The sequence below is a fragment of the Rhyacophila brunnea genome, unplaced genomic scaffold (genome assembly GCF_057557595.1).
Source record: "Rhyacophila brunnea isolate RB1 unplaced genomic scaffold, BYU_Rbru_1.0 scaffold_4, whole genome shotgun sequence".
NCBI lineage: Eukaryota > Metazoa > Arthropoda > Insecta > Trichoptera > Rhyacophilidae > Rhyacophila > Rhyacophila brunnea.
Window position 1 is genome coordinate 31,421,810 of NW_028233068.1, and position 13,372 is coordinate 31,435,181.

The window sequence follows — 13,372 nt, forward strand, 5'->3', positions numbered from 1 at the left end:
AAAGGAGAGAAATAAAGTAAGGACATCATATCGAAGCGGAGCCGGCACAGACGCAGTTTATCTACCCAAACTGTGGTACTATAAAAATTTGGAGTTCTTGAACGACCAAATGGAAGGTACGTAGGAATGCTTTAAAGCTATTTATTATACACGTGCAGATTATGAAATTGTCGTACCTAGCTCTGAAAGTGACATCGCATTAGATTAGCTACTATTAAGCAATTAAAACATACAGCTATGAATCATTTCTAGTCACAATAAAATTATTTATTCTTTGCTGAGGTAGGTAAGAAATAATAATATATAGGTACGATCATGGCGGTGGAAGCGCGGCTTATTGAGTCGTGGTCGGGTCCCAGGTTCAAATCCTGGGTCTGACAAGTACACATTGAATTTCAATTTGTGTATGAGTCAGAGTATGGACCTAATATGTTGAGCAAGTGGCTGACATCCATTTCTCGTAAAAACAAAATCTGTCAATACAAACCTCCACTCCGTGGAGGTCCATATTATGATCGGACATGGTCGAAAGAAGAAGAAAAGAAATGATCATAAAATCAAAAATCGCTCGAGTTAGGTTCCTTCAGAGACAATCAATAAATCGTCAATCATCAATCAAAATTAATGGTACAGTTTGGTTATGAGGAATACAGCGGAAAACACATTTTGAAAATACCCGATATACTGGATTACACCAATTATACCAATATCAATATTAACCGTATGAAGGAATGGGTACTTAGGGGAGAGATAATAAAAAACAAGTTTGAGTATTATGTTGTATTTTAACAATTTACATTTTGTTTTACAGAATCGAGCTCAATATCCAGCATGGTGGACGATTTGGAAAACATGTCTCCTGATGAGAGTTACTCCAACTCGTTAAACAACGAAGATTGTATTGAGGTAAAACATTTTAACCAAATTGTTACATTGGTTTAATTTATCTATTGCTTATCATACTTTCTTGCCATGTGACAGCCCCGGTAGTATTAAAATATTTTTCGAAATCTCCTCGCGCTTTCTTAGCATTGGCAGTCGAGTTCCGATTAGTCGTTGCTTCCAAAGGCGCTAAGGTGTCCTGTGACCTCAGTCCGAGCTCTATTAAACCTGTCTCAGGATTTTCCCTATCAAGGTCATGAGAAGGAGTATAAGTATGTGTTGATTTGCGACGAAGAAAGTTGTGCAGCACACAGCAAGCCAATACAACTGTATTGATATTTTCAATTTTCATGTTTATTGGAGCTTGAAAAATGCGGAATCTAGCAGCTAAAATGCCAAAAACATTTTCTATAATTCGCCTGGCTCTGCATGTCCGATAATTATATATTCTTTTACTGTGATTTAATTGCCTTTGTGAATACGGCTTTATGAAATCGTTACGTAATGCAAAGGCTTCATCGCCAATATAAACAAATGGCAGTGCATCAGAATTAGCAGTAGGTTTTTTTGGTGCAGGTATTTTTAATCTGCCTTCGTCTAAACGTTTGAAAAAATCAGATTTTCTCAGTACGCCTCCATCAGAAATACGTCCATTTGTTCCAACATCAACATAAATAAATTCATAATTAGCATTTGCAATCGCCATCAAAACAATGCTGTGGAAATGTTTGTAATTATAAAAGTGGGAGCCGGCGCCTGCAGGTGGCACGATTGCAATGTGTTTCCCATCAACTGCGCCCAGGCAATTTGGAAATTGCCATTTACTATTAAATTCTTCTGCAATCGTATCCATTTCTTCGTGCGTGTCAGGGAACTGCAACAAAAAATAATCAACATTTTATTTACAGATAGAATATTCGCCTTCAACATCCACGTTGTCGACTACTCCAAGGTCGAATCTCAATAGAGCACCAGAACCCCCATCGTTCAAACGAAAAAAATCGAATGATAGCGCCAACAAAGTGTTAGAATTAATCACCGACAAACTAAGCAAGACTGAAGATGAATTTGATGTTTTTGGCAAAATGATGGCCATGAAACTACGATCGATGTCACAGGGACAAAGATTGCTGGCCGAGAAGCTGATGCATGAAGTTGCCTTTATGGGACAAAGTGACAAAATAATGCCAGCAACTACTGTTCATACTCAACCAGTTTATCGTATATTAAGCAAAAATGTACAAAAGCCGGTATAATAAATTAATGTTTTTTGTATGAATAAATATCTTGTAAAAATATTTGTTTTTTTGTTTGTTTTTATGCCTATAAACCTTAGCTTAAGCGATACAACAAATGGTAAGTATTTGAGCTATGTTAGCAAACCTATATTATTATGTGGCCTCATTTAGAAATCAAATTCCATGCTTGCTTTTCGAAGAATATGACTAGTATTACAATACATTCAACAGGAATAATTAAGCAGCTTGCTTACAGCCTATATGGAAAGTCCTGGCTAGGTACAGCATTCTAATGGTCTATTGAATATTTAGCATGTCAACGATGGCCTTATTTGTGACTATATATATACCTATCTCAAATGCATCTTGTCTGCCATTCTTATGATGTTGCCGTCTATGATTTATATAGGTAAAACAATCCACTAAACGTTCACTTTATAAGACCAACCAATGTCTACTTGTTAATGATATATTTGTAAATTTGCCCAACTTTATTAGATTACGTATAATATAATACACACCTTGAAATATTCTCCTTTCAAAACGTCAATGATGACTTGGCAAGTTTCGGGAATTATCTTGCCCAGAGTTTGTCTTCCAATCGCAGTTCTATAATGCAAGTCAGTGAATGTTCCGCCGGCAGCCAAAAATCGCAGGGTTGCACATAATCTATCATGAGGAGAAATAGCTTCCCTCATCATAGTATTTTTTTTTTAATAAATGGGGAGACCAAATTATACAGTTCTGTGTATACATCCTCCGACATTCGCAAATAATTGCGGAAATCGCTCGGTTGCAAACGCAATTCTCGTATTAAATTTGTGTGGGATAATGTCGTTCGTTTCCTTATCCAATGTTTCACCCAGTATTTGTGTACCCTTTGCTTCGTTATTACATTATCTGCCACCTAATAACCCAAAAAACATAAAACGTCGGTATCATTTAACGCCATCACGATTTAACTGTCAGATATACGTATATTATCTATGCTGTCAAAGTCGACTGTTTTACTCGTCAAATTAATTATATACTCGTTTCGTTGAACGTCTGTTGGCCAGTAGCAGAACGTAGAAAAATCTGAAGACTTATTGTCGTCGGACTTTTGGCTCGCCAATGGAGCGCTGGCATAAGGTTTAAAATAATATATGATCACTTCGTTGTAGTTTTTACGATCTGCTATCACAGTAAAATTTTTTTTTTTCCAAAATTGAAAATTATAGTATTTTAGGCGTACTATACCTTTTTTATATCGTTCATAGTACGCGGGCCAAAAATATAGTACAAATACTATAATTATAGTACGGTTGGCAACACTGCTGTGCAGCCATGTTTTATTTATAAAATTATGATTTTAAAGCCTGTGCTCCATTGGCACCCAAGTCAGATGACGTCCAGTCTTCACCCTTTGGACTTTTTCTTCGCGCGGGGCATCCCAAGTCCGCAGACCTTTCGATGGATTTCAACCATTTTTGATCTTTTACCCTCCGAGGTGCCAGAATTCGTCTGTAATTCACCGAATATGTACACATTTAGTTAATATGAAGTTTTTTAAAAATTACTTTTGACCAAAGGTTTTTCTATTCGCCTACCTACCTGTTTGATAGTTTTAATTTTGATACGATTTGACTAAGACGAAATCGAATATAAATTGATAAAATTGATTGGTAGTATTAAAAATTAGTTAGGTAGATAATATAAAACCTGATCATTTTCGATTAATTTAACACACCGATTGTAGTTTAGAATAGTCTGCAATCTCTTTGTTTAGAATCCGTTACAAGATAATGATTAAATGATTAAAATGAAAATATGTAAACTATTGGTTCTGACATGGGTGATAATCGAACTTTTTGCATAGACAATATGGCTGGAATAATTATAATGTGGCCTTAGTTCATAGATAATATGTTTTATCTTTGAATCTTTCGTTTTTGACCATAGATAATATTTTTGACAGCGATCGCTATGCCGACCGCGTAAATTGATATTAGATATTAAGATTGTTATTAAAATACGGCAGCGACGGTTTAATTGTTTTATAAGTGTTTGGAGTTATTATCACAAGAATATGGCATCCGAAAGCCAAGATTGTAAATCATATTTACCTACTGTATATCCAATTTCTTACGAAATATACAGATTATGTTTAGTAAAATAATGTTGATGTTTTATTTTTGTAGCAAACTCCGAAACGAGCCTATTGGTGATCGTTGTTGACACGAATCCTTATCAGCGTTTCATTCAAGAGAATCCAAAACTCTTGGTGAATTGTCTTGACTCGGTGATTGCCTTTGCGAACTCGCACTTGATGCAAAAAGCACAAAATAAATTAGCCGTCTTGGGTTGTCATCAACATAGGAGGTGAGATACACATTGCACATGCGCTTGAACTGTCTAATTCGCTAGACGTTTCTTCTTGTGTACTTGTCTAATATTTATTTGTTTTCAGTGAATACCTGTACCCTTCTCCTGGAAAGCCCTTGGATGTCAGACAATTAGATGGCCAATATGAATTGTTTACACTGGTGGATAGAACAATCAAACAGAGGTTATTTAAATATATCTAATAGAATTTGTTTGTTTGTTAGCCTTTTTGATGAGATTTTATAGACCAGTGTTCCTCAGCAGGGGACCATAGACCATAATTCAATTTTTGGGGGCCGCAGCAAACTAGAAATAGACGGGTCATGGTCAAAATTAAATGATAAGAAAGCGATTGAAAATCAATAAGTAAATATATAGTTTCATAAGACTATCATATTATTATAATACAATCCAATACTTGGTAAATTTCTCTGAAAATTCTATAATTATGGAGACAGTATTGTATCATTATGAGTGAAAAAGATTGCTAGTGCTATCTGTGATGCGAGATATATCTTTTATCTGTTAGATATGTCTGTGTGCGAAAGTAATTGCTACTTTTCAGGACAGCAAAAGAAGATAATTATTAGACCATTTTGTATGGGAACTTCAATGTTTCTGTTTCAGAGGTGTTGATTTGACTTATCTTTTTTCTCATTTGTGCATACCTATGTGTATTATGGTACATTTGCCATCTTTAACTCATTTTTCGATTTTTAAAACTTATCACCTTCTTGCTTTCGCCTACAGATAGGTATATAAAAAAAATATGTTTGATATAAATATGCATACCTATGTGTATTATGGTACATTTGCCATTTTTAACTCATTTTTCGATTTTTAAAACTTATCACCTTCTTGCTATCGCCTACAGATAGGTATATATATAAAAAAAAATATGTTTGATATAAATATCACACATTAGGTGAAGGAGCCATTTGGTGTGAATGTATTAATTAATGATGAAATTAAATTACATGAAAGTCTTATAAAGTTGTGCTATGAGACCTCAAGTTGATATAAAGGAAACAAAGGTAATTTCAGTACAAATTTTAATGATTATTGTATTATTTTTTCCCCCTGACCAAATATGGATGGAGGGAGGGGGGTACAGAAAAATATTAGACCCAAAAAAAGGTTGAGAAACAATGACAAAAAGAAATACAGACAGATCTATGTATTTATAAATTTAACTACCTATTCGATATGGAATGAAAAATATTGTTCAACTGGTAAACTAATGTTTTCTAAATTTGCCAGCTGAAAATATTTAAAAATGAAATAAAGTATTGCCCAAATCTTTTATCACATAATATTATTATGAATAGTGTTTTTGTTCTGTCTGTAAAAATAGAGAGTGGCTACTTAAAGTTGAGCTAAATCTTTTCTTATTTACCAGTGATACAGTTGAATGTTTTGACTGATATTGGTGTTAATGCTATCACAGCATAAACACTTCATTATGAGCAATTAATAAATTTTCTATCATCTTAAAAATTCTGGTCTTCTATAATAATTAGATGGTAAATTGTAGAGGAATAACTTAACCTTAAAATTGCGCAGATTGTGATTTCTCCTAGTGCGCATGAATTACATAGGGTAATTTTAATTATAGTTACCATTATTATTTCTGACTACTCTTACATGAAACCTATTGCATTGTTTTTCCTTGCTCGTTATCTCTCTAACCACGTCATATTTTCTGTCAAACTATCGAATTTCACTCTTATATGGTTTATAGTAGTATGTTTCTTCGTCTATCGGTAATCTTGGCACAATTTTTTTTTCAAATGAAACGAGCTTTCTTGCTTGAAATTGTGCATACATAATGAAATAATTTAATTAACGAATATGGTCCAACCCTCCATTGGACCAGTCGACCATTGTGACTTATGGTATCTATGAAGAAAAATTTCTCTGCCTTCAAAAAGTTTGCAGCATTTAATTTTACGCTGAGCGAGGTCTTTTCTCATCGAGCATAGGAATCATGCACACTCCAGTGCACACCAACTAATATCCTGGAAAGTTGTTCCTGGGACACTTTGAAAGGCGCCTGATGTTCATTACGCTACCGTATATGCCCGCATAATAGATGTGGAGACGTGGCGAGTGGTGAAATCAAAAATAATTGTTAAAAACAGGATACAAAACTTTGGCTTGAAGTCTTGAATGATATCTCAGTGAATTTTCATTTAAAAATATATGGAAAATTTGTTATAGATTGGGTGATTTGGTTCGGTTGGATGAAGATGTTCAAGGAAAACCTCCTGGAGAATCGCTGCTGGCAGGAACCATTGCCATGGCCTTATGTTATATTGCTAGGGTAATCAGTAATCACTTATTTATTTCACTAATTTGTTAAAATACACCATTCCGTCATTCCAAATGTAAAACTCATTAGGTACAATTTAATTAACCCTTTCAAAGCATTACGAATCCCGGCTTAATACAACAGTGCGAGTTGTGATATCAAGCACAAATAAATCTTAATTAATGTCAGTCAAACATACACAAATAGATCCTAAAAAGTCACAAGTTTATTAAACAATAAAGTTTAATAAATCAATAAAGAGAAATATTAAATCACCGACTCATATATTATTTAAATTACACCTTGTTCTAATTATTTTCCGAAATTATTAACTCGCGGATAATATACTAGCGGCTAGACGAATGAATGCAACCTCCAAAAGCATTCCTTTTGTAAAAATGTTTTAAATTCACTGTGATCAATGTAATTTTCGAATATTCTATTTAACATTTTACGCACCAAATAGTTATTCAATCACTAAAAAACAATAAAACATATTATTATATCGCGAACTCGTATGGTTACGTGTTCGGCGCACTGCACTGAGTAGCGATCCGAACCATATACGCGGCAAATTTGAAGTGACCTGGTGAGTGATATTTTTTTAATCCGAGACACGCTCCCGTAAAATATTTATTTAAATTAGATAGAACAAAAGTTTAGGCTATACATCGACAGATGTCAGGAGAAAGATGATTTTTGAATAAACTAAATCAACATTTGAATCTTTCGCGCCTGGGCGAAAGCCGTACTAGGCAAACGAAAATCGAAATGACTTTAATCAGCTGCCGCGCGAATGACCTGTGCGTATAGGCTGACTAAAGTCAGTTGCCGTGTAACAAGGGTTAATAATATATATTACACTTTCAGAGAAAATTGACATACTAATGATAATCTTGAATATAAAAAGTGAGTCTTTTCAACAAATATAACATTACAAATTTTGAAACACCTCAGCTATTAGAAAAATATAGCTTTCTGAGGTTTTTCAATGTTATGTATTTTCAATAGTACAGAAGAACCTCAATCTGGCTTGCCTGTTCTTCAAGCCAACCGGATTCCGGTGTTCTGGAAGGCTGCTAAATACTATCTATTGAGTGTATATGGCTTAGCTACAGGATGGAACGATGCAAGAAGGTACTGGCGAGTGACAGGGATTCTTGGTGTCCATATGCTACAACTAAGGGGTGGTTAAGGCTTTAGAAGAAGAAAGAAGACATAAGAATTAATTAACATAATTGAATATTCTGTATTCAGTATTGAATAAAAAAAAGATGATTTTATTAACATTCATTTGTTAACCTTTTTACTGCTGGTAGGTGTATGTATGGCGGTACCTTGAACGCCGCGAATTTTATTGCAAAAATAAAAAAATATATAAAATAAGCAAAAATAAATAAAATGTTGTATTTCGTGGGTATTCTGCGAATAAGCATTAAGTCAAAAATACTAGTTTTGAGATAATCGAGTTTGAAAGTTAGGACGGTCTTAGCATTTTTTATATATATAAAAGGCAAATTCATTTCTGCGATATTGCTTTGAGTATGACTGAGTGCAGTTTCGCACGCAGAATTTTGTGTATATAGCCTGAGAATGAGGGAAGCAAATGCACTAAGTCCCTTTAGTACCTTTTCTCTGAATAGATGTATGTCTTTTTGACTTATAACATAAATTATCTTCGCCAGTTTTATAGATATGACTGTGTGTGTTTTTGTAGACTATAGAGCGTACTCTTAATAAGATTACCTCGTCATTAAGTCAAAACAGCAAAATTTTGACTTAGTGCTTTTTCGCTGAATACCCACGATTTATACTAATAAAAAATAACATTTTAAAATAGTTTTTTCAGCAGACCTGTAAGAAATAAATAAGACATTTTTTTCAACTTGCTGACATTTTACGAGAAACATTTTTTTGTCTTGCTATTTATCTAAGCAACTGCTCAAATTAAAATAAATTTTAATGCAGGTATAATAATAATAAAAAAATATTTGTTTCACAATCAAAACGATTCGATGAGTACAATGCAATGTATCTGCTATGCACACATTCAATTCGATTGAATGCGATCATCGCAAAAGTAAAATCAACCATTACGATGATTTAGAGTTGTTTTTGTAGATATTGTGTTGTTTAACTTTAAGCCTTCAGATAGTTTAATAGATTTGCTTATGATTTTGATTTCAGACGAAACGACTCATCCCCCCCGGTCAGAAATTGAATAGCAGAGTTTTAGTAATAACTGGAAGTAGCGATACTGCTGCTCAATATATCAATTATATGAATGTTTTTTTCACAGCTCAGGTATGATGAGTTTTTTTTGTATGAAGTCAGCTACAGACGTAACTGCATCCTTAAGTGGTGTACTTGCACAAGTACATGAATATGTATTTGATTATATTGCATGTTTTTTGATTGTACAGTATGGGCCAAAAGTCATGAAGGGGTTGCAATGCTCTTAATAATTTTGTTTTAAATTTTCAATATCGTAAGTATATACAGTCGAACTTAGTTATTACGATCACGGAAATAGCGAGTTAAACTGTTAAACAACTATGTATATGGCAGTTGTGCACAACCTATTTGTCAGAGGGGTCAATTTATCCATTTTATAATTTCTCACGGTCCGCAGTGGTAAAAGTGTTGAAAAATAATGATATATTATAACTAGACTAGACATAAATTTTATTATATAAAATTTAATAGAGACATATCAGAATAAAATATCTCACTCTACATTATGTGCATATTTGCATGATGGAACTTTGTATTAAACCTACCAATGAAACACTTGGTGATGAAGTACCTGTCATTTTGAGCCGCGGGTCATGTATCACTGATATATGACCATCATGTATACTTGTGCAAAAATAATACGCAATTATGCAGTTACATTTGTAGCTGGATTGACACTGGTGTTAACTGTTGATGAATTTTATTATTTTGTACGGCACTGGTTGGTCGACTGGCGAGGTTACGAAATATTTATGTGGTTTTCTCAGAGCCTGGGTGTTGTGAAAGCCTATGTGATCGTTACACTTCTACTAATACACTACTATCATTGGGCCTCGTGACCTGTTGTAGTGTTTGAAGAAAATCTCTTAGGATTTAAATAACCCATTCTGTTGCTACAGCACTCAGCGATATTATAATGGTAGAAAAAAAACAATAGTCATTATTCTATGATTATAATAAGTGTGGTTTTATTGGACTATTTACAGAAACAACAAGTTCTAATAGATGTCTGCTCTCTTGATAAGCATCTCAGTTTACTTCAGCAGGGATGCGACATAACCGGCGGACTTTACCTGAAGGTCCCTGCTTTGGAAGGACTTCTACAATATTTACTGGTATTTTAATATTACATACATAGTTGTAGCACATTGTAATATATCACTTTTACTTTGCACCTCATTTTCCAAACATTATCCATTTTGATATTTCCTGCGCATGACAGAGATGTGCTCTCCACACAGGGACTATGTAAATACTCAAGTAATTACTGAATTCCATTCAATAATATTACAATAAAATGATACCACCTGCCAGTTCCCTGTCCCAATTATTTGACTTCATATAAATATGTGAATCGTCACTGCCTGGATGTGGTCATTATTAAAGCATCATCTCCAGCGGTTTACATTTCTGACTGCTCATTTTTTATTGAAGATCTTGGGTGTCGAAAATTGGAGAGAAACGGCTGCGGCTGTTGAAGGAAGCCAATACCCATATAGGATTATAAAAGTAAAATATTTTGAGTAGACATTGCGTTTCGAGACTTATTTAAAACCCACACCAGTGATGGTTGAGCGGTTACCGCATCGGCGTCGCGAGTAGTTGTTACTTTGGTTATTCGGCACAACTCGAATCGAATGCCATGGTAATCTATTGTGGGAAGATCCACCAATTGTGCAACATTGTAAATTAGTTATAGCAAATTATTTACATTTTTTTGAATTGCGCATGCGCACTAGGGAATACGAATCTCATTGTGTAATTTCAGTATTGCGAATATGTACCTAACCATATGGTTCAAATTATAAAATGATTGCAGGTGACAGATATTTTAATAGGGTGATGATATCGTCTCTGTTCTGGCACACTAACACACTAACTGAAGAATACTAGTTTTGAGTAATTTGACTTTGAAGTTGTTAAAATGTTTGAAATGGTCTATCATGTGAGTTTATTAAGTAATCGTAAAAAGGATGATTTTAAAATAAAGACTGTTTATTTATTAAGGTTTCCAGACGGTAAAGTTTGAAATAAGGAACATTTTGGTATAACTAACTCAATATGTAATTTTTTCAAATTAGTGTCTTCTGCCAGAACAGTGACGATATTATCTCCACATATTTCCCACCCTAGGATGTCAGTCAGTAGAGATGATTGTATAATTAACACGATACTTACTGTTATTGTATGAAAATCAAAGAATCAAAGAACTTTATGATATTTGATAATACAAAATCATTATCAATTTTAAAATGAACCTTTATGAAACTAATATTGTATGGAATAAGAAGTATCTTTTAACCATATTTACAATGTAATTAATACAATTTATTTATACTATTTAACGGTAAGAATTCTACGAATTTAATGATTTCCCGACCAACAGAGGCTGCGGAAAATAGCGGAAGAATTTGTGGCTTTTTGAACATAGATGGAATAAGGATATTATTTGTCACGGATATAACCATTTTTTTGGAACACTCGCGGCAGGTTTGAATAAAGCTGCTGAACGGTTTTTAATTCTTGGTAATTCAAATACTGATTAACAAAATATTCTTTCAGTGGGTATTTTTACCGGAAGGGCCTGTCAGAAAAAAATTAGTCCTACCTCCTCCGGGCAGAGTTGACTACCGGGCTGCTTGTTTTTGCCACAGAGAACTCATCACAATAGGATTTGTATGCTCAGTCTGTTTAAGTGGTTAGTGACACATAAATATTGTATATTTTGAATAAACTTTAATTCAATGAGTGGTGCGTGCATATAATGTATAACAGTGTCTCTGCCACATACCAACCAAACAACCTTTTTTATTAAAATTAATAAAAACATTTACTTAATGTATTTTTTCTTTCAGTTTTTTGTAAATTCAGCCCAATCTGCACAACTTGTCAGTAAGTATTCATAGTATATTTTATATACTTATATATATATTTTTTTGAGATATACTTAATACAATTCTTCCCCAATAGGGTAGTTTTTTTCTAATTGGAGCACTCGCTGATAATCTCCTATATTATTGTCCTAAAATTTATTAGAAAAAAACAAAAAAAAATAATACATAAACGACACTATTCTTGGTTTTGTCCGTTGCCAACTGGCTCTGCTAGTATTTAATAATTTATTTTTCATTTAATCGTAAAGTAAATCGTAATCTTGTGGATAAATATGACAACATTTAATAATGTGAATGTTTTATTTTTCAGCACTGTTTTCAAAATGGCCAGTGCGCTGCCAATAAAACCAAAGAAAAAGAAACTGAAGACATAGTTTGCAGTCGTGTATTTATTTATTTTCATTGCTGTGGATAGTGTTAATTTCTCATTATTACTTTTAAGAACCTTTTGTAATTAGTATAATTATTAATAAAACACACTATTTTGAAAAATTCACCATTTTATTTTAGTACTATGTATGTACATACATTTTTCGCTACCAATCCTTAATTTATTAGGTATAACATCTACATTACATTATACCTAGCAACATTTTGTTTAGAACATAAAACAATGTCCTAAAAATATATATTTATATAACAAAAAATATTTCTATGAAACAATGGTTCTCAATCTTTTTTGTTTGACGGTGTCCTTGAAACATTTTGTAAAATTTCAAGGTAAGCTATTAGGGGTCCAGTGAGTAGACAGTGACATACGCGGGTAAAGTATTGCTGTTCAGCAGTCACATGATGTCGCCATTTACTATTTTTATGCCTACGAAGGGCGAGCGGCTGCTGCATCGTTTTATTATGTCATGGGTCCCGGGTCTGAGAAATTCACATGTTGTTCTTCAGTGTATGTGGCTAACATTCATACCCAAAAAAACAAAAATCTGTTAATACATCCTCCACTAAAGAGTATTTCTTATGCCTATACTTCGGACACACGAGTTATCTTCACATACATCCACAATGTCCTAATCTGAACTAATGGGCAGCTCAATAAACAGACTCGTCAATAAAATAGTCTATACTGCTATCAATAAATAAAAACTGTAAATGTTGAACCTGTTGATAAAAACAAAAAAAACAATCAAAAAAAATTCGACCCATGTTTTGGTTGATGACTACGACATCAGAGTATGATCACAGAAACGTGGTTTAAACGACAGTGTTTTTAGTTGTGAATGTTGCAGTGGTGAATACACTGTCTATAAGGGACCAAGACTCCATAACAAGCCATATGCAGGGTTGACGCTGTCTTTTGGGAATTAGAAATATGAAAGGATTACTGGCTGAACATTTTCATATTTTGGAGTACGAGGACCTTTGGGCTAAACTAACCTGTAATGGAGACTATCCATGTTTGTGTCATGTATTTTCCTCCAGCAAGACATATAAACTTT

At 33.6% G+C, this 13,372-nt stretch overlaps 2 protein-coding genes across 2 annotated transcripts; both read left to right on the forward strand.

Moving 5' to 3' along the window:
- On the forward strand, positions 1–2,173 carry LOC147067261 (uncharacterized). The gene is made up of 3 exons (XM_085954268.1): positions 1–116; positions 812–906; positions 1,791–2,173. The coding sequence occupies exons 1-3, from the start codon at positions 110–112 to the stop codon at positions 2,136–2,138; spliced, it is 450 nt and encodes a 149-aa protein (XP_085810394.1). The 5' UTR covers positions 1–109; the 3' UTR covers positions 2,139–2,173.
- A 1,899-nt stretch (positions 2,174–4,072) lies between these two features.
- On the forward strand, positions 4,073–12,592 carry Tfb4 (transcription factor B4). Its single transcript, XM_085954266.1, has 9 exons — positions 4,073–4,210; positions 4,301–4,481; positions 4,570–4,668; positions 6,705–6,807; positions 8,983–9,099; positions 10,017–10,145; positions 11,593–11,728; positions 11,886–11,922; positions 12,235–12,592. The coding sequence occupies exons 1-9, from the start codon at positions 4,189–4,191 to the stop codon at positions 12,296–12,298; spliced, it is 888 nt and encodes a 295-aa protein (XP_085810392.1). The 5' UTR covers positions 4,073–4,188; the 3' UTR covers positions 12,299–12,592.
- The last annotated feature ends 780 nt before the right edge of the window (positions 12,593–13,372 follow it).

What these genes read in the sequence shown, in the direction of transcription:
- LOC147067261 (XM_085954268.1), top strand. An exon ending in ACAACGAAGATTGTATTGAG is followed by an intron (nt 907 to 1,790) that starts GTAAAACATTTT and finishes TTTTATTTACAG; the next exon opens with ATAGAATATTCGCCTTCAAC.
- Tfb4 (XM_085954266.1), top strand. Translation starts at nt 4,189, where the DNA reads ATGGCATCCGAAAGCCAAGATT. An exon ending in GGTTGTCATCAACATAGGAG is followed by an intron (nt 4,482 to 4,569) that starts GTGAGATACACA and finishes ATTTGTTTTCAG; the next exon opens with TGAATACCTGTACCCTTCTC. An exon ending in ATGTTTTTTTCACAGCTCAG is followed by an intron (nt 9,100 to 10,016) that starts GTATGATGAGTT and finishes GACTATTTACAG; the next exon opens with AAACAACAAGTTCTAATAGA.